General features: G+C 35.9%; 2 protein-coding genes across 17 annotated transcripts in view; one reads left to right on the forward strand and one right to left on the reverse strand.

Moving 5' to 3' along the window:
* Window positions 1-7,736, reverse strand: part of LOC106067201 (protein phosphatase 1 regulatory subunit 12C-like) — a 110,531-nt gene extending 102,795 nt beyond the window's left edge. For 12 of the 16 annotated variants that reach the window (XM_056032736.1, XM_056032739.1, XM_056032735.1 and 9 more), the window contains exon 1: window positions 7,406-7,735. In XM_056032736.1, coding sequence (XP_055888711.1) covers window positions 7,406-7,663 — 258 coding nt within the window. In that variant the 5' untranslated portion in view covers window positions 7,664-7,735. Of the gene's footprint in view, window positions 1-7,405 lie in introns of all 16 variants that reach the window. The other 4 variants (XM_056032727.1, XM_056032726.1, XM_056032740.1 and 1 more) reach the window with 2 other exon arrangements.
* Window positions 7,737-8,115: 379 nt separating this feature from the next.
* Window positions 8,116-21,283, forward strand: part of LOC106073275 (28S ribosomal protein S35, mitochondrial-like) — a 56,110-nt gene continuing 42,942 nt past the window's right edge. Inside the window, exon 1 of the mRNA XM_056032741.1 lies at window positions 8,116-8,335. Within this exon, the coding sequence (XP_055888716.1) occupies window positions 8,158-8,335 (178 nt within the window). The 5' untranslated portion in view covers window positions 8,116-8,157. The remainder of the gene's footprint in view (window positions 8,336-21,283) is intronic.

Consider the following 21,283-nt stretch of genomic DNA (forward strand, 5'->3'; position numbering starts at 1 on the left):
TTGTTAGTATCAAACAAAATAATTAATTACCACTAACTAATTCACTAATTGGTTAAAATGTTTGTTTTATTGATTGATGTTTTGTTTTGAGAAAGGGTGCAGAATAAATAGAAAAGTAAAGTTCCCCTTTCACACTTAGCTATCTATAGAGAAAAAACTTGCACAAACTTTTTACTAAAAAGACAGAGTGAGTTGATGAAAGCTTTGTAAAAAAAAAATATTGACACAACAGATAACATACATTCATAAATTCTGTTATCTTACAAAAAATCTTATTTAAAAAACCTTTACCATTACCCATTGTTTAAACTGAGCTTAAACGTTACAATAAAAGCATTCAAATTATGCTAAAAAAAAAATAATAAATAAACATTCAAATGTACTTAAATCATCAATGGCCTCCCAGTGATGCACCTGAAATGCTAATGTGGGTACCCCTTTAACCAGCACTGCTATGGAAATGTATGTATTCCGATTCGGTGTCTGGTCATTTCATCCCCAATTAAATATTTTTCTATTATATTGAGCTGTTAAGGCTTTGACTTTAAGCCCACAATTCATCTAGAATGCTTTTTTGATATTTTTTTTACATGTTACTAATGCGTTTATAGTGTTTCCTCTTCCACTTTGCATTCTTGATGAGAAATCTTATAATATAGTTTATCTGGGTGTGTAATTAGCTGAAACGCTTCTATTGGATGTGGGGGATATAACATTATAATATTATCCTACACATGACGTAAATATCAAAGGCCAAGGTGTGGTGCAAGTAGTGGAAATCTTTTGAGAGATAGAAGTTCGATTAGAATAATTATGACCATGCCGCTGATAACTTATCATCAAAGGCCAAGGTGTGGTGGAAGTACAACCATGTTTCACTTTATTTTATTTTTCAATCGCTCTTTCTTGAAATTGGGCGTGTCATTTTTAGACTAGAAAAAAGGTTTGGTTTTTTTTCTAATAAAGGCTGACTTCACCACACCAGAATAACACTTTTTTACATTAGTTCTATATTTATACATGTTAAATTTTTATAGAATTTTATGGCATTTAATTATAATTTTATTCTTATCTTATGTGTTACACTTTTTGTCATTTAAATAAAAATGAATATATATGAAATATTGCTCATTTCAAGATTTTTACAATTACTTTTATTTTTTGTTAGATAAAATGATCAGATGGTGAAACTAACACGGGATAAAATTACCAGTACTAGAGAAACACTCATTATATATAATATATATACAATTAGTTCCATGGGAAAGGCTTTGAGAGTTAACCATGGGGAAAAAATAGGGAGCCAGCAACCCTTAGGTAGTTTACAGTACTCAGTACAGACAGAGCCTGTGATGCAGCCTATTCCAAAATGTATTGACATTTACCATTCCTTTGGATACATCAGCTACATTCAGAGGGAGGAACTGCTGTGTGAGCAACATCTGACAATAGCTAATGCCCAGACATTTACAAATCTCATTCTTGAGATTATCCATAGCGTGGCAACAGTTGGAGGCCATAGACTATGTATTGCAGAAGTGAATCTACTTCTTTTAATACAACCAAAATAATTTATCTATTAAAACCTTTCGTCTGCTCTCAGCGAGATCCCAAATCATTCATCAGCAATATCAATGCACGCATTGGATCAAACAACTCTGAGTGGGACAGCTGTATTGGACAATTTAGTGTCCAAAAAGAAAATGAACAAAAGCTCCTCCAGGTTTGCTCACTACACTCCCTCTGTGCCACTAATACCTATTTGAAGACTAAACACAGCATAGAGTATCAGAGTATCATGGCAGCATCCTTTATCCAAACACTGGTACCAACTAGATCTAATTATGGTAAGACACAAGTGCTTAAAATTTGGCAAGCTTACCAGGTCCTATCACAGTGCAGACTATGACACAGATCACTCCTTGGTATGTTGAAAAATACACCATACCAAGCAGATTGGAAAACCTCAATCTGATGTAAGAAACATGTGCCACCCTGATCTCTAGATACAGTTTGCAGAATCTTTTGAAAGCGACAAGAAAAATGTTTCTGGAAATACAGCAACAGAAAAATGGGAACACCCCAAGTCCACCATACTAAAGACTTCAATGGGCATCTTTGGAAGAAAAATTACAAAACGAAATGATTGGTATGTCTCTAAATCAGCTATACTAGCATCTGTCATCAGGATGAGAGATGCACTCGCTACATACAAGACGAAACCCACCCAATGCAGCCTCTTAACACTGAAAGAAATTAGAACCACTGTGCAGAGGACAGCATGGATCTGTGCCAATGAATACTGTGTAGAGCTCAGTGAGAATATTCAGCTTGCAGCTCAAGCAGTCAACATAAGAGGGATGTATAAAAGAAATCAAAAAGGATCTCAGACACTCCAAAAATAAGTCAGAGCACCTCTTAAAACAACCACTGGGGAAATTGTGATTCACAGACAAGAGCAAACAAATGCACAGATGGGTCAAACATTACTCCAAACTCTATGCAACAAGCTCAGTCACTGTCTCAGACCTTAATGCTATCAACCAATTACCCACATGAACGAGCTCTAGACAAAGTACACACCCTAATAGAACTCAACAAGACCAAAGACAATATGGCTGCCTGCAAAGCCCATGGATGCAATGGTCTTCTGAAACAGTGCAAAACTACACTAAGCCAACCTCTACATGAACTGCTCTGCAAATGTTGGCAAGAAGGTGCTATGCAGGATGCTAAGATCATCACCATGTACTCATGTACAAGAACAAAGGTTACAGAAGTGACTGCAACAATTACAGGGGAATTTCCCTCCTAAGTATTGTAGGCTAAGTCTTAGCTCAAGTGATACTTCCCAGGCTACAAAAACTCGCTGATCAGGTCTATCCAGAATCACAATACAGCTTTCGCTCAGGGAAATCCACATGATTTTCTTTCTTCAACTTCAGGAAAAGTGCAGTGAACGAAAAATGCTTTTGTACATTGCGTTCATTGAGCCGACTAAGGCCATCGATCTAGTCAACAGAGATCATGGGCTCTTTAGAATCTTACAGATAAAACCCAAGCTGCTAAATGTAATTGTCTCCTTCCACCAAAATATGATGGGTACTGTGTAGTTCAAGGGTGCCTGCTCCGAAAGTTTCAATATAAACAGTGGAGCTAAACAAAGATGTGTCCTGGCCCCAACCCTCTTTGGAATACCCTTTTCACTGCTAATCCACCATGCGTTTGACAAATCCACTAAAGGCATCTATCCCCATTTCTGATTTGATGGAAAAATTATAAATATTGCCAGACTGAGGGCCAAAACTAAAATCCACCAGCTCATGATTTTTCCTCAGGTTTGTCTCCCGAAGCCTTTCCCATGTATGGGTATGGCCGCAAGGCAGCGGAGGTTTGGATACAGAGTTTTCCTTCTCCTAGATGGGTAGCCAACCAAGGATAACGAGCCCCTCCTGCCAGAAGCTTACTGGTTGTTTGAAGTTTTAGGATAACAGTCTTTGTTACTTAATTAAAAGATAACTTTCATTACATTTTCTGTGGACAATTTCTGATGACGTTGTTTCAAACAACAATAATTGATTTGATAGATGCATAGTTTTGTGTAGGTCCTACAATGAATCATACATACACACCTTCGTGCGCGCACCCACACACACACATTAAAAAATATATATGGCGGAAAACAGATTTCCCATTGAAAATGCATTTTTGAATGTCAATATTCATTATCTCTGAATTTAAGCCACCTGTAACGTATTTTTTAGATCTGATACGTAGATCTATGTTTGTGTAAGCTTCATAAGCAACATTTTGTGGAAATTCGTTTTTATTAAGATTTTGTGCCCTTGTGAAATTCACCAAGTAGGCTATTCACGACAGAAAGGTTTTACTTATGGTTTTATGTGATCCCCTTTGAAAAGGTAAGAAACATATTATTTTTATAGTTATATGAAAAAAATTGCCTACTTATCATTAAAAAATGGTTGTTGTAAATGTTCAAGGAAAAAAAAAGTGAATTGAATGGTTTGTTTGTCTTAGATTTAAAAAAAAATAGCCTCGATGCAAATACGAAAATTGGCTGTCGCGAATGTACGGTTGCCGATATTTATTTATTTACACTTAAATATTACCAATTTTAATTAGGAAACACATATTTTTATTTTAGAAATCATATTGCAATAATTTCGTACTTAAAAAAGAGAAAAAACTATAAAAAATAATGTTTTATTACGTTTTTTATAAACCAATCGGAAGTGAATCGTCGAAATCGGAGGGCTTACGTTTTTTTAAAAACTTGTTTTTTCAATCATTCACTCTGAATCCTCGAGAAAGAAACATCGCTAAAAGCGATCTCAGTCTGAACTATCCATAAGACAATATTTTTTTATAATATTATCAACTATTAAGGTAATTATTGTACTTTAATACTACGTTGTCGCTTTCGAACAACCGATTTTCGAATAACCGGACATCGGCAATAACGCACGCGTGCTAAACAGGCTAAACACTACACAGCGTGATGCCGCATGGAGATCGATATCTTAATTTTAACTTATATTTTATAATCTAGATCTAGATTATAGAATACCTAGATCATCTAGTAGATCTATAATCTATAATAATAGAGATTAGACCTAGCCCTAGTCTAGATCTAGGGATTATATACTGTCTAATAGAGGCTAGATCTAGAAAAACTTCTACTGTGACTACGAGTGTTTTTTTCCTTTGTAAATTCTTTTTACTAACGCCAAGAAAACCAAGATCGGGATAAAGATTGGATTGTAGATATAGAATCTAAATTTTAGATTAAAATTAATTACGGTATTGCTAGATTAGATCTAAAAAAAATGCTGACCGGTAAAAAATCGAGTGCTGTATCACTTCCATTGTTAGATCTAGACTCTAGATCTAGATCTAGACAGTAATTTAGATCTAGATCTAGAGGTACTAGTAGATCTAGACTAGAGATATCAAAATAACGCAGATACTACATTTTTCTTTATCTAGACACTTGATCTAATAATACTTGCTATGTTTGTGATTTATAGATCTAGACTAGTCTAGATCTAAGACTAAATAGTAAATATTCTAAATCTCTATAGATTATAGATTACTATAGATAGATCTATAGACTATAGAAGAATAGATCCACTTATCATCTTATGACTTAAACTTAAGACATCGTTAAAAATAACAACAAACACATATAAACCAAATATAAATGTTTTTATTTCTTTTCTCAGCAACATTTACAACAGATACAAAAATTGAGATTATTTGAGATAGTAAACAGAAAACACCATGCACTTCTAGCTTAAGCCTAAGTCTATTATTAGGTCTAGAGTCTAGACCTCAAATGCCTAGATCTAGAAATGATCAAGAACAAGATCTATTTATATCTTGATAATAATTAATTTAATATTAGATCTTTTCTAGTCTAAAATACATCTATATATTATACTGTATTTATGTAAAAAAAAATGAAGATAAATATAAGAAAAAAAAAGTGACTTTTTATGGTAGGGTGGGCCGAAGAGGAGACTTATTTATTAGTTATAAATACATTTCAAAGTTGTTTGTTTGTTTTTTCAAATGTTGTATAAATATACTTTACTTTGTGACACAGTTTTATGTTAATAATATTGTGAATTTGTGAAATTCATAGAATATTGGACATATCTTCTGTGAATTTAGGATTTTTCAATATTAGGGGTAAGTGTGTTTGATCTCATTTTTTTATGTTAAATACTTGTCTGATGATAATGAATTTACTTTTTTTGGATTCCTCTGTTCTTGGGCATTAAAATTGATACATAATATGTCAAAACTGATAATGGTTTTGTTATTCAGGATGATGATAAAGTATAATTTGCAACTTTTTTTTTTACCGAGGGGGTGGGGTCTGGGGGTAAGTGTGTTTGACCTCATTTTTTCAAGTTAAATAATTGTCTGCTGCTTCTGATTTTATTTTTTTTTAATTCCTCTATTCTTGGGCAATAAATTTGATATATAATATGTCAATAATAGCCAATTTGAAATTGGTCAAAAAAATGGTCCTAAAAGTAGAATGTTGAGAACTCAATCTGTTTTCCGCCATATATATATATATATATATGTATATATTGTCCTGTTTGGGGAACAAGAATGAGTTAAATTCATCATTATTTACCTCCTTTTTTATTTCTGATAAAAGCTAATATTTTATAAGTGTGATTAGAATGTCTTTCTATAGATTAATGGAAGCTTATTTTGATATGTGCATCAGCGGCATGGTCATAATTATTCGCACTTCTATCTCTCAAAAGATTTCCACTACTTGCAGATTGTTGCACACTGTACAGCATGGCAGAGCCTGTGGCGCAACTGATCCCAAAGATATTCCGTTCCTTTGGTCTCATCAGCTGCGCGGAGAGGGGGGAACTGCTGTGTGGGTGACATCGTTCCGACCATAGACAATGCCCGTGGCTTTCATCTTGCTTAGTTCGAGAGGAATCATAGCCGTTTCACGACTGAAGGAGGCAGATGGATATCTGACTTAGATCAAACTCTAGATATGGACTTTCTACGCTAAGTCACTCTTACTGTTACAGCAAGAAGGTGAGGGAGGGCCCGGACGCTGTAATAGAGAATAGTCACTGCCGATAAGATCTAGCGTGTCTTCAGTCATAACAATGAAAGGAAAAAAAAAAAAAACATTTCTACGCAGCCTAATGTCAGGTGAAATGGTTGCTTGAATCACGAGGCCGCGCTTCACAAGTAGGTGAAAGGTGGTGTAGACGCGTCACTGGTCAGCTCAAGTAACACAACCAGCCCATAATCGATCAGAATGCCTAGTTACGCTGTTGTTTCCTCCCCCCCCCCATTTTAGCAAGAAATAAGCAAAATTATATTTTTAAAAAATATTGGGTACAAATTTTAGGAGAGAGGACAAAATTTTAGGATTTTGGGAGACTTTTCATTTTTTAGGAGATTTTAGGAGCACTACGAACCCTGTGTACTAACTGTTAATATAATGCGCACTGGAATGTCATTTTTTATGGAATGGTCCCGGGTTCAAACCCTGCCTGTTCCCATCCCCCGCCATCCTGGGGGAGGTTTGACTAGGAAGTAAACTATCTTCAACTCTGGAGGAACATCCAAAACATGTAAAACATTTTACAAACAATGACGCATTAATAAAAATACTGTGATATGTCCGATATATGGTATACAAAAGGGGGGTGATTGATATGGCAGCTTTACTCTACTCTATGACCAATTATATTTAAAAAATATTATTTCCACTCCACTGGGATGGATGGAATATGATTGAATATCTAGATTCAAGATCTTGATTCTACTTAAAATAGCCCTAGAAAGAATCTAGATCTATAGTATAGCTGTGAATTTCAGATATTTATCTTACCTGGTGTAAGGCTGTTAGTCCATCAACGTTAGCTGTATTGATGTCTGCACCCCGTTGTAAAAGTTTCTTAACCTCCTCTTTATCACCGCTCGAACAAGCTGCTAAAAAAACACAGCCATCTTGAAATTTTACTTTTACTGAGTCCTTCTTGGGTGACACAGGCTCTAAATTTGTATCTGAATCTTCCCATCTTTTCACTTGTTCGTGCCTTCGTATTAAGGCACTAACTTGTTTCTCGTCGACGCCGACGACAGACATATTTATTTTTCTGAAACCCGACTTCTTTCCTTGACCTCAGGCGCCATCTAGTGTCTGAAGAATCTAAATGTTGGAATGGAAATATTACATAGATATATCTATCTATCTATATATATATATATATATATATATATATATATATATATATATATATATATATATATATATATAACTAGATCTATATTTAGACGTAGACTAGATAGATCAAGATCTATACATATATAAATTATAAATCTAGAGGTAGATGTAGACTATAGACTCTAGATCTAGATATAATTAAAACCTGAACATAATTATTATACATTTTCATCTATGTAGATCTAGATTCTAGATCTAGATAAAAAAAAATATAATATAAAAAAGGGGAGAATATACGGTACATTGCGGAAGAAAACATTTTTTTTTTCATATCTTGTCTAGATCTAGATCTATTTCTAGTTTTTCATATAAAATTCGATTCGCTTCCTTAGTAGATATAAAACTTAGCCCAAATCATGGCTTCGCTGCACTGTAGATCTAGTTTCTTGTTTACCTTTCATCGACCTTTAACTTTAAATGCATCATTAGTAACATCTTTATACCGTCAGTTGCACACAACTTCAACATTTTTATCTAGATCCATATCTACTCAGAATGAGAACAAGAGTATTCCTATAAATATTGAAACATCAGGTAGAGTCACGGGTAGTACTTTAACTTAAGTTAACTTAACTGACTTAAGTCAAGTTTAAGTAACTAAAATTAACTAGATCTACTATATTAGGTATAAGTTAGACTAGTAGTAGAGTAAAGGATGGTTGTCGGCCACCCGGGTTTCGTCTCGCATATCGGCCACCTCGATGTATTATTATTAAATCTTCTTTATTTGAATGTTTACTACCCAACTTCCGTATAAATATTGCGCATGGACTATTTTGTCACACTTCCGACACGTACAGCTCCCTTATATATTGAGAGAAAGTAATTTTATCTGGGGTCAAAGTAGACTACTGTAAAACTTGGCTTTTTTTCTCCCAAGGGGAAGAACGAGATAGGGTCTGGAGCTAAGACGATTTTTAAGCCCCTAGATGCATTACCCAATTAAAACCCAGATATAATGCTTCTAAATATAGGTACTTCGATAAAAATTTCAAAATGATCACAATGCAATGGAACCTATTTAGTTAGGTAGAGCTTGAAAAATGCTTTCCAATGATACCAATTTTATATTGCTGAGTTAATTGTGAGGGAAGTTATTAAATTTTTAGTGGCCAAAAATGAGCCTTCTTTAGCCTTTGTAAATAAAATAAAAATCTGTGACCGAAACAACTGACAGTTGAACTTAAATTAACTTTATTATAAAAAGTCTTAAAGATATGGGGTTAAAACTTCACACTCTTTTACATTAACCAGTATTCTGTTAAAATACATTAAAAAAATAAGACCAAGCAATAAAATCTTTGAAAAAAAGTGAATTAAGTGTAAAAAAAAAAGCCTTCGACAAAAAATAAAAATATATGTGATTTTGTCATCATATGAGCCCAAAAGTCACAAATAAAAAGAATCAGAGATCTGTATTGTGTTTTATTTTGTTTAATTATAATTCTACTGTATTTAAATAGCTATTTATATGCATCAGATAGATAATTCTTATAAATTATAAATGAAAATAGCACTGCGCAGAAAAATATTTCCTAAAATTTAATGACTATAAGTTTCATAAACTTCATAAAAAAACAGTTTTAACCTTTTTATAGAGCACTGGCAATTAATCATTTTAAAATGCCTGAATTTAAATGCTTTAAATTTTAAAAATTAGATTGTAAATGAAAAATTTATAGCATTGGACAATAAAATAAAAAAGAAACCTTGCGATTTTTTTAGAAGTTATTAAAAGATTTTTTACTTGAATTTTTTTGCAGTAATAGCTCATCATTTTAAAAATATAATGTACTCATTTATTAACTATTAATTTACATGCATACTAATAGAAAAAAAAACACACGGAAAAAAAAAATTAATTAATAGTTCGCTGAGCTAAAAATATGAAAAAAAACTTTTAAAATTTAATATTATTAATTTAAAATATTTATTTTTACTTTAAAATTTGCAGATTACAAAGTCATTATAATAAAGACACATTCCCTCTCCATAGTCAAGCATTCAAACACTATAAAAGTTAATCTAAATGAAAAATTCCTATGTGTGCTTCTAAAAATAGCTTGGGATAGACAGAAATTGACCATTTCCAGTAAATCACAGTGTTGGTTGTTACTAAAAATAGATTTTAACCATCAACTTTGAAAATTAATATCTAAAGAGTGCGCCAAGCTACAAAGTTCAAACTTAGCACACAGATATATATTAACATGCTAAATTCAATAGAATTAGTGAGATTGTTGTAACTATAAACACTTTTATTTTATTTAAAAAAGAAAATTTTACCCTTCTTTGTCTTTGTTAATTTTAATATCAAATATCTTAAAAGTGCGCCAAGAGAATTTAATGAAATTTGAAATATACACATTTCATAATATGATAAATTATTGTAGCAAACAGCATTGTTGTAACTTTTATAGGAAAAAATGTCAACTTTCACATAAACTTTTGTTAAGAAAAATTTAACAGATTGACTTCAAAAGCAAATAAAAATGATCTCTGATATCTTATGTTTACAAAAAGTAATCATAAGTAGTCCTCAAATCAAATACAATGTGCTAAAACTTTGATGGAAATGACCACCCCTAAAAAAAGGGTAAATGTGCTGACACACTTTTCAGCCATTTTTTGGGAGAGAAAAAAAAAGGATCTAGGTCAGTTTATCGAAGTACCTACTAAATAGGCACTAGAAACAGATAAATTGTACAACCCAGACTCTCCTTTCCCACTTAACATGTAAATAGGGGGTGGCCAACAAGTTTTACCTTTCTGAATAAGAAAACATATCGTCATATGACGCTAGTCATCAAAGGGAAATAACTTGACACAGTACTTATGGGGAAATAAACAAATTGTTATTGTTTTTTTTTTTAACATTTACAAGAATAATTTTGTTGTTTGATAAAATAATATAGTAGAAAATGTATATTTAAGTTATGTATGTGTTCTTGTGTGTGTTTGTTACATGTTTCACAAAAAAAAAATTCGTAACATATTTATAAAAAAAAAGTTAATGTGGTGTGTATGCAAAACGTATAACCATTTATTTTAAACCATTTAATATGCAACAAATATGTACAAATGTTATAGCACTTAGGTGCCCATGTATATACAATAATAATTACATTGGAATAATAAATTGGAATCAATGGGCAGCTGAAAAAAAAAAGTCACAATAGCAATATCATTGTAGACCTCGAGCCTACAATTATTGATCGACCAGGTGCGCTAAATGGCCATTGTGTCAAACATCAAAATTCTAAGAGATTGTCAAAATCAAAAGAGTATACTACATGAAGTCTCTCCCCCCCCCTTTTTTCCACGTCTCTTAAGCATACCATTACACGCTCTAAAAAAAAAAAAAGGTGAGAGAGAGAGCAGGAGACTAGCAATTATCTGACTGGTACCATAAAGGCTAAGGTGAGACAGGCACGCACTGCGCTAGTGGAGCTGTGCTACAGGGGAAAAAAAAGTGCCCCGTAGGTAGACTAGAGAGAATACTCCTCCTCTTCTTCCCCCCCCCCCCCCAACAGAGGCGATTTTTTCCCCTAGCGCGACCAGCTAAGCTAGGCCCAAAGTAGTGGCCGTGGTGTGACGTCAGTTACAAGCCGAGAATGAAAGCGTGGAGCGTGGGAAAAGTGATAATATGGCTTGTGTCGTTGCGCTAATGTACAGAATAATAAAATTAAGGATGAAATGTCTTAATAATAACATGTTTAATATATAGAAGACATCTATTTCCTTTGAAGTGTCCGATAAATCTCCAAACCGGCCAACAACTTTTACAGAGACAAAAATCATGACGAAAACTTTTACGCATCAGAAAACCCAACCTACCCCTCTTCACATCAGATCTAATTTTAACTATGCGTAGTGATACATTACAAAATAGCTATTTTTATAGACAAAAGGATGACGAATTCATTGACACCATCAGTTTATTCATAGGTTAGACCATTACGGAGTTATGAATTTTGAAACTTAAAAATGGCCGGAGAATGGCTTAGCGTGTCCGACAACCATCCTTTACTCTAGTACTAGTAGTGTACTAGTCTTAAGTCTAGATGAGTAGAGATGATACTTCTTCTTCATCGTTCTCATTGTTATGTTGGAGTGTTCATATGACTATGACTAGACCAATACATGAGATTTGAGATGAACTGCGCATTGGTTTCCAAATCAGGGAGCTCTCCATATAGAGTTTTCTTTCTATACTACTAACTGGTAATACTAGTATTACTAGTTAACTAGATCTACTAGTCACTAGTGAGAAAGTGAATTACTTATGGTATGCTTTGTGAAGATCAAGAATCAAGGCATTCAAGGGTGCTAAATTAGTAAATATTTCATATTTAGCTATTTGAGAGACTATATTTATTGTCCATATCATCAATTCGGGGTAAGGCGTAAGTTAAGGGATTAAAGTTTAAAGCATCCTAAAACTCAGTTTTAGTACTAAAAGTGTGAACAGAACAGTTTGGCTGTAGTGTAGTAGTGACCTACCATTCTTCATTTGTGTCGTTCGTATTAATATACTCATTATATATAATATATGAATAAATATACAAATAATAGTAATATACCAACACTGAGCCTTTTATAATTATTTTATAGTTAATAATAGTACTCTAGCCTACTCAGCCTGACTCAGGCTACTGAGTCAGTGAGTACTCACTCACCGTAGGTACTTTGATAAAAAATTCAAAATAAATATATAACAACAGAAACTATCTAGTTATGTAGAGCTTGCTGAGAGGTTTACAATGATACCAAATTTATCTTTCTGTGTTATATTTATATAGAAGCAAAGTTATGCCATTTTATTTGTAGAAAAATGGACTATAGAAAATGTCAAAAAAACTGATCGAAAAAATGAATTTTCGTCTTTATCTCATCATAAATTCCTAACCATAATAGATAGAAGCTTGAAATTTGCAACACAGCTACCCCATTATATGATTTTTAATTTGATTGTTTCATCTCACATACAGCTAACATTCATTCACAGCTAATCCAATTGTTTGTAAATTGACTTCGATACTTTTTTTAGAATGCCATTTGGTAGAAACTTCCTCAGCTTTATAATGTTTATAAATATAATGTAAAATAACACCTTAACTCTGTTGATACGAAGGACCCTAGATTTTTCTAATTTGAACCCTGCCTGCCGACTTCCATTAGTTCAAATGGTTTTAGATTTAGACATATAGATCTATAAGATCTAGATTTTGTAGACCTGCCGGTCATCTAGACTAAATTTATTTTAATATATAGATCTAGATGTATGGCTACTTTACTTGACTAGTGAGTTACTGAGTATAAGTCTGATAGAATATAGATCTAATAATAATAGAGTCACTAGAGATGTAGATCCAAGTTATTAGATTTAAGTAGATTTAGATTATAGATAGATCTAGATCTATAGTGAGAAATATAAAAGCTTTTTCTATATCTAACTAATAACTAATCATTACTAATGCTTTAAAAGCCCTGTGTTACCACTGGTAACTTCTTGTAAACAACTTGTATCAGCATGAAACAGAGTCACATATAAGGATTTAGGAAGCCTGAATATGCAGTTTTATTGCTTAACATTCTCTTCCTTTAAGCATTGCTCCTCATCTGGTTGTTCTTGTTTGTCTTGCTTAAGAGCTCAGCAGAGATTCAGTATCTTTCTCTCAATTCCTTTTCAAAAGCATTTTTGGTGGACTTCATGTGCAAATTTTAATAAACAGTTTCTCCTGTCAGGTACAAAATTTAATAATCAGTGAAACAACCAGAAGTGTAGCTCATACTTTTTAAGTATTTTCAAACACATTTATTCTTTATAGTTGTTTTAGAGAGAAGCTGTGACAATACCAGTAAAGCAGTTATAAATCTATTAATGAATGCTCAGACTGCCTGGACCCAGACATAAAGCATCTGCAAAAAGCTTTCTCCTCTCATCTATATGTACAAACAATAGTGCCTTGCATGCATTTTGTGTGCATGTGTGCAGTAAAGCTTATACAGTTTAATTATTATGTAAGACAACATTAATTAAAGAAAATATGAAGTAAAATGATTCAACATCATTTTTAAAAATTCAGCAACATCTTTTTTTAAGTCGCAGCGACAGGCCAGTTCAAAACAGGAATGTGCAAAATTTCCTAAAAATTTTTCAAAGTCTGAATACTATAGTCATAGATTGTTATGGTAATTACAATTTTTCCACTTACCCATTTCGAAAAATTGCCTAATTTGGCATCATTTATAACTGATAACAGCATGTTAGGGTAAGTTTTTTTAATTTTGGAGGACAAAATTTCATTAAAAAATAATGAAATAACAAACTTTAAACATAAATCTAGATCTAAATACAATTTTTAAAAAATACCAAGCTTGCTTTCAAAATGATAGTAAATGTAAAATTGTATTTACCTATGACTTTACTGTAAATTTTCTAAATAAACACGACTTTCATTTGTTTACAATGTGATATCATTCAAAAGTTTAGGAATCCTCCTTTAAGATTATCACAAGAGTTTTTAAAAAATGAAGCAAATGTAAAAACAACAATCAATCAACTAACACCATGGGTTTGAAAGTCTAGCCATGCTGTTTCAAAACTATATAGCAGCTAGTCTAGTAGAGTAAGGATGTCAAAGTACCTACCATAAGATCCCTCTAAGGAAGACTGATCGCCCTTATACTTTTTTTGAAGCTGGGGGAAAATTATACCAATTTTGCAGAATACCCCTTTGGAGTAACTAACAGTTTTCAGCTGTTTTCAGCTGACAGTCGACAAGATCATAGTATAGATCATGAGTCACTGGAGGGTACATATGACATGTTTACATTGACAACATCACCATTTGCGGTAAGGACTTAGAATATGATACAAATCTTCTTAAATTTCTAGGGGCTATAAAAAAAAATATGGACTAACAGACCTGCCTACCGTTACGCAAAATGCATATTCGTTACGCAAAATCTCTCAAAAATGACCGCCAGTACGCAAATACGAATTTAACCCGTCGCATTACGCATTTCGTATCCTTTTTTTTTTTTCTCCTCTCTAGACTAGCTTACAAGCGGTCACGGAGGTCACGCTAAGCCGTCCTGTGGGGAGAGGGGGGAAACAGAAAAGGTGGGGTGAACACAATGTGCCCAGATCTATACGTTGATTGGTTATTAATAGCAATTAGATTTAGTCTAGAAATGAAGAACGCAAGAGTAAGGGAGTAGCGGGTTGGTACCAGGTTGGTAGCCTACCGTCAGTTAGCTGATACACCAACGTGACTTTTTTTTTTTTTTTGTAAGTTCATTAGTAGAAATTAATTATGTTGAATCCCTGATTCCCGTATTTATTTGTATAGAAAAAAATATCGAAGTGCTATCGATTCAAAACACATTGAGTGACATTGTAGATATCTAGTCTAGATCTGGATTCTAGATCTAGAATCTAGATAACTTGTTATACAGAAATAGATCTAGCTAGAGTCTAGCTAGTCATTACGTGATGTCATGATTCTCTACATTAGTAATTACTCTACAATCTAGATCCAATTTAGTTGTAGATCTAGTATGATTTAGATCATTTTAGATTGACTAGATCTAGATCGATAACATCTACTACCATCTAGTCTAGATCTAGACTAGATTCTTAGTATAGAATAGATCAAGGATGAAGGTAGGCCTACGAAAGTTTGAAGAGTAGACCTACGTTTGTAGCGGATCCACGGCATCGGTAACACTCTTGAGCCCAGATCTAGCGTAGATTATATTTATTATATAGACATAGATCCAGATCTAGTCTAGATATCATCTCTATTGTCGTATTGATCTAGATTTAGATTGTAGATCTAATCATGGCATCTAGATCTAATATTATATATATATATATATATATATATATATATATATATATATATATATATATATATTGTTACAACATTTAAAGGAGGCAACTCAACGAGGTATGGGAACAAAGATAATACAAAGTTTAATCAACCTAGATCACCAAAAACAAGAACCGTTTCAATCTCAATCTTCTCGCACTTCCTCTTCCTCTCTCCCCGTTCATTTAGTCCATCCTCGTGCGCTGGTGCGCAACCATAGAGTCACTACAGAACATGGTCATTACACTGCCCCCTTCTTATGTCTGTTCGTCCCGAACTGACTCTGTTCCTCTCTCCTCTCCACAATACCGATACAACCGATTGACGTGTACCACCTTGCATTTAGTTCGAGGACCCCTCTGGATACAGTATACCACGTCGTTGATTCTCTTCACAATCCAATACGGACCTTCCCAATCCTTTTGTAATTTAGGCGATCTTCCCTTCCTTCTCTTTGGGTTGTACAGCCAAACGAGATCATGCTCTACAAACTCCGTAGAATTGGCTCTTCTATCATATCTGGTCTTCATGAGGTCGCTACTGTCTTTTATCCTACTCCGTGCAAGTGCATGAACCCTCTCAAGTCTCCCCCTAAGTTCTGTTACGTATTCGCTAGCTGTCATTTGTTTTTCTCCTGGCAACCCGAATAAGAGGTCTGCTGGCAGCCGAAGTTCCCGACCAAATAATAATTTGGCTGGCGTATAACCAGTGGTTGCATGAACGGCTCCTCTATAAGACATAAGGAATAGAGGAATGTAGTCATCCCAATCGTTTTGCTGTTCTACTGTCATCTTAGCCAAGTGTTGTATCAATGTGCGTTCCACCATCCCGTCTGACTGAGGGCGAATCGGCGTTGTTCGAGTCTTTTCAATTTTTAAGATTTTACAAATCTCCTGGAATAGCTTGGATTCAAAGTTGCGTCCTTGATCTGAATGTAGTTCCATAGGTACACCAAAGCGGCTAATCCAGTGTTCCACTAAAATATCGACTATTGTTGTGGTTTCTTGGTTTGGTATCGCGAAAGCCTCAGGCCATTTACTAAAATAGTCCATTATTACTAGAATATATCTGTTGCCTTTTAGTGTCTCAGGAAACGGGCCAGCTATATCCAGTGCGATTCTTTCGAATGGAACACCTACGTTGTACTGTTGTAGGGGTCCCCTTGTCCGACGTTGCGGGCCTTTGGTTGCTGCACATCGATCACATCTTCTGCACCAATCCTCTACGTCTTCCTTGTACCGACACCAATAAAACCTTTGTCTCACTTTCTCCAACGTCTTGTTAATACCCAAGTGACCACCCGTGGAACCATTGTGCAACTCTTGGAGTACTTCTTGGATTCTAACTTTTGGGAGAACTATTTGTAATCGTGTTGATGTCCCATCAGTAGATTCCCACATTCGCTTAAGAACACTGTTTTCCACTACCATTGAGTCCCATTGTGCCCAGTACGCCTTCATGGCAGCCCCTTTTTCAGCAATGTGTTGCCAATCTGGCCGTTGTCCCTTCCCCCTCCAAACAAGAACGATTGCCAGATCCTCATCTTTCAGCTGATCCTCTCGGATATTCTCATCAGACCAAGGTCCTAAAACATTCAGGTCCAAACGTTGACAATCGATTATCTCTTCCTTTTCCTCAGCTTTCTTACAATGTTTGCATTCTGTTTTGCAAGGTCGTCGAGATAGCGCATCAGCATTCAGGTGAATTAGTCCTTTTCGATGGTGAATTTCAAATTCATAGGTTTGCAGACGTTCGATCCACCTAGCGATCTGACCTTCAGGGTACTTAAAAGAAAGAAGCCATTGTATTGCTGCGTGACCTGTCCTTAAAATAAATTTCTGCCCATAAAGGTACTTATGAAAATGTTTTATTGCATCGACGGCGGCCAGGAGTTCACGTCTTATGACACAGTAGTTCCTTTCAGCCTTTGACAAACTTCGACTGAAGTAAGCGATGACTCATTCCGTTCCATCAATCTATTGGGAAAGGACGGCGCCTATTCCATTATTGCTTGCATCCGTATCCAAAATGAACGTCATGCCTGGTATCGGATAGGCAAGTATGGAGGATGAGACAAGTGTGTCTTTTAACATTTCAAAGGACTCTTGACACTCCTGTGTCCAGTTGAATGACCTCTTTTGTTCTGTCAATCGATGAAGGGGTGCACATATATTGGAGAAATTTGGCACAAACCGTCTATAGTATGTACAGAGTCCTAAAAAACTTCTTAGTTCTCGAATATTGGATGGTGTAGGCCAACGTTTTACTGCCTCAGTCTTGTCAGGATCAGTGCTGATGCCGTCCCCTGATACTATGTGGCCAAGATATTTGACACTCTTCCTGAAAAACGAGCACTTCTTTGGATTGATTTTCATACCCGCATTCCTGATCCGTCCAAAAACTTCATGTAGATTTGCCAGATGCTCTTCAAACATCCTACCAGTGACTATAATGTCATCCAGGTATACAAGACACATGTTCCAATGAAGTCCCTGTAAAACGCGCTCCATCAATCTTTCAAAAGTGGCGGGAGCATTACAGAGACCAAAAGGCATCACAGTGAACTGCCAAAGACCGTTGCCAGCAGAGAAAGCCGTTTTCTCTTTATCATCAGGATGCATTCCCACCTGCCAGTATCCTTCTTTAGATCGAGAGTAGAAAAAATATGTGATCCAGCAAGCGTATCCAAGGTATCGTCTATTCTTGGGAGTGGATAGCTATCTTTATGCGTGACTTCATTAAGTGCTCTGTAGTCTACACAAAATCGCATGGATCCATCTTTTTTTTTTTACTAGGACGATTGGTGAACACCAAGGGCCATTAGAGGGCTCTATGACCCCTTGCTGTCTCATTTGTTCTATCAGGTCTGTAGCCTCCTGTTGTTTTGCGAGAGAAAGGCGGCGTGGTGGCTGCCGAATCGGTCTATTTATTCCAGTATCGATCCTATGTTGTACCATGTCTGTTCTTCCGCATTCTGACTCATCAGATGGAAAGATGTCTGCAAATTTCATTATCAACTCTTTGGCTTTGCTATACTGCTCTTCAGATAGGTTCGCCTTGGTTTCTGTCAAAAGCCTGGTAATTTGAGGGTTGACCGATTCAGTGGGCGTAAAAGAAACGTTGTTAATGTTGCAATTCTTAATTAGGTCAATTGTGTGGCATTTAGCAATGTAACTATCCCTTCGTAGATGCTTCTCCCTCAAACCAAGGTTCATGATTCTGACAGGTACTCTCTGATGATCTTTACCGATCATGACCAGCGTTTTCCCTACAGCCACTCCGTCGTAATTGTCTTCCGTTCCTTCGATTAGCGCCGTTCCCGACTTTTCATGTCCGTTCTCTAACTTTCCCCAAATAATTGATTCGGACTGTGCAGGCAGATTTGTATCCTCCGTCAATAGTATTTTCATCATTCGATTGTTTCCTTCTTCACTATCACCTAACAAAGGAATCTCCACATTTCCATACAACAAAGTTCCTCCGCTAATGTTAATGGAAAATCCAAATTTCTGTAGAAAATCTAGACCTAAAATGCAATCATCAGTTATGTTTGCTATCAAAAATTCATGCACGAATGACTGACACCCGAGCTCAAATTCTAAGTCCGCCAGTCCTTTTATGGGCATCAGTTCTCCACTGGCTGTTTTCAGGGAGAAAAGGCTCACATTTGTAGTATTATTGCTGTTTGCGACATTTGGCTGAATGACTGAACGTGAAGCACCAGTGTCTATGAGAAACCGATACTTCCGAATTCCAATCCTTCCTTCTACTATAAGACTCCTACTCTGTCCCAGCACAGCTATTGGAGTGACATTGACAGGGGCTCCCATTTCCTGGATCGCCGGTTTCTGCCCCTTGAAGCCGACGAATGTTAGTTTTCCTGATAGCCATTGGCTCCAGGCCATGCACCCGTTTCTGATCTGTGCTGAGTCGCTTCTTGCTGATTAGGTGTTCTTCTACACATCCTTTGTATATGCCCAGATTCACCACAGTTCCAGCAACGGACCCTGGTCGCACGATGAGCTCCCTGTGACCGGCTTGGCTTATACTCTTCAAGAACCTCCGTCATCCGTCTGAGTACTTTTGTTAAATCTTCTTCCTGAATTTCCAGTCTCCGACCATGATGACTGTTGATGGATGCGCTCTTAGCGGCTTCATAGGACAGAGCGAACACAAGGGCTTCGCTGGCCTTACGCTTGCCACTAACTCTAATAAACTTTTTTAGCTCTGGATCTCGAACGGCATCGATGAAGGCATCAGTGACGATTACTTCGAGGAACTCCTGTGCTGCTGTGGGGTATACCAGATGGGCAAGTCGTTCAATGTCCGTCTTTAGCTCTTGTAGGGTTTCACTGACCCGCTGTTGTCTGGTCTTCAGCTGGACCCTATAAACTTCCTGTAAGTGCTCGTCCCCGTATCGAAGCTCCATAGCCTGGACGAGAGCAGCATAATCCTGCTGGTTTGGAATGGATTGGAGTACTTCGGAAGCCTTTCCTCTAAGGGCCAGTACTAGAGCGGTCCCTTTTTCCTCCTCGCTGCCCCATTTGTTGACCTTAGCAGCTGCCTCAAACTGTCTTCTGTAGACTGACCAGGAGACGGACCCATGAAACACAGGGGGTTTCATCTTTACAAGCCCTTCGGGTAACATTGATCCTGTATTACTCACCGGCGCCTTGCTGAGCCCTTCTCTAACCCCTTCTCTTCAGTTCTTCTCTGTCTTTTTCTACCACATCGACTCTCTGGTTCATCGTGATCTCCATCGTGGTTATTTTCTGGTTAACCGGTACCAATTCAGTCCTGATACCTGAATCGAGTGTGTCTATTTTGTCCTGCATGGTTCTAATCCCTATATCAAGTGTATCCATCTTTTCCTGCATCTTACCTAGGAGTTCCATCTTTTCCTGCATCTTACCTAGGAGTTCAGTTATATCTGGCCCTACTTCGAATTGATAACTGTCCGGGTCTTCTTCTTCCTCAATCAGGGCCTGCCGGAGACGAGCTGTAAGTGTCTCCTTGCTACCACCAAGCTTTAGACCTTGATACTGAAGCTCTTGTTTTAGTTCTTTAATCAAGAGTTGGTCTAGTTGTTTCATAATAGGGGAAGCCATTACTAACTTACCTCCTGTTCGTTGAGTCGCCTATAATCCCACTTCTGATACCAATGTTACAACATTTAAAGGAGGCAACTCAACGAGGTATGGGAACAAAGATAATACAAAGTTTAATCAACCTAGATCACCAAAAACAAGAAGCGTTCCAATCTCAATCTTCTTGCACTTCCTCTTCCTCTCTCCCCGTTCATTTAGTCCATCCTTGTGCGCTGGTGCGCAACCATAGAGTCACTACAGAACATGGTCATTACAATATATATGACAAAATAGTGGATTGTGTAAGTGTTACGCATTCTGGTGCCAAAATACGCATTTTGACTTTTTTTGGTAGGCAGGTCTGCGTTATGATTCTCTACATTACTCTACAATCTAGATCCAATTTAGTTATAGTATGATTTAGAATTTAGATTGACTAGATCTAGATCAATAACATCTACTACCATCTAGTCTAGATCTAGATTAGATTCTTAGTCTTAGTATAGAATAGATCT

The sequence above is a fragment of the Biomphalaria glabrata genome, chromosome 6, assembly GCF_947242115.1.
Source record: "Biomphalaria glabrata chromosome 6, xgBioGlab47.1, whole genome shotgun sequence".
NCBI classification, from domain to species: Eukaryota; Metazoa; Mollusca; class Gastropoda; family Planorbidae; genus Biomphalaria; species Biomphalaria glabrata.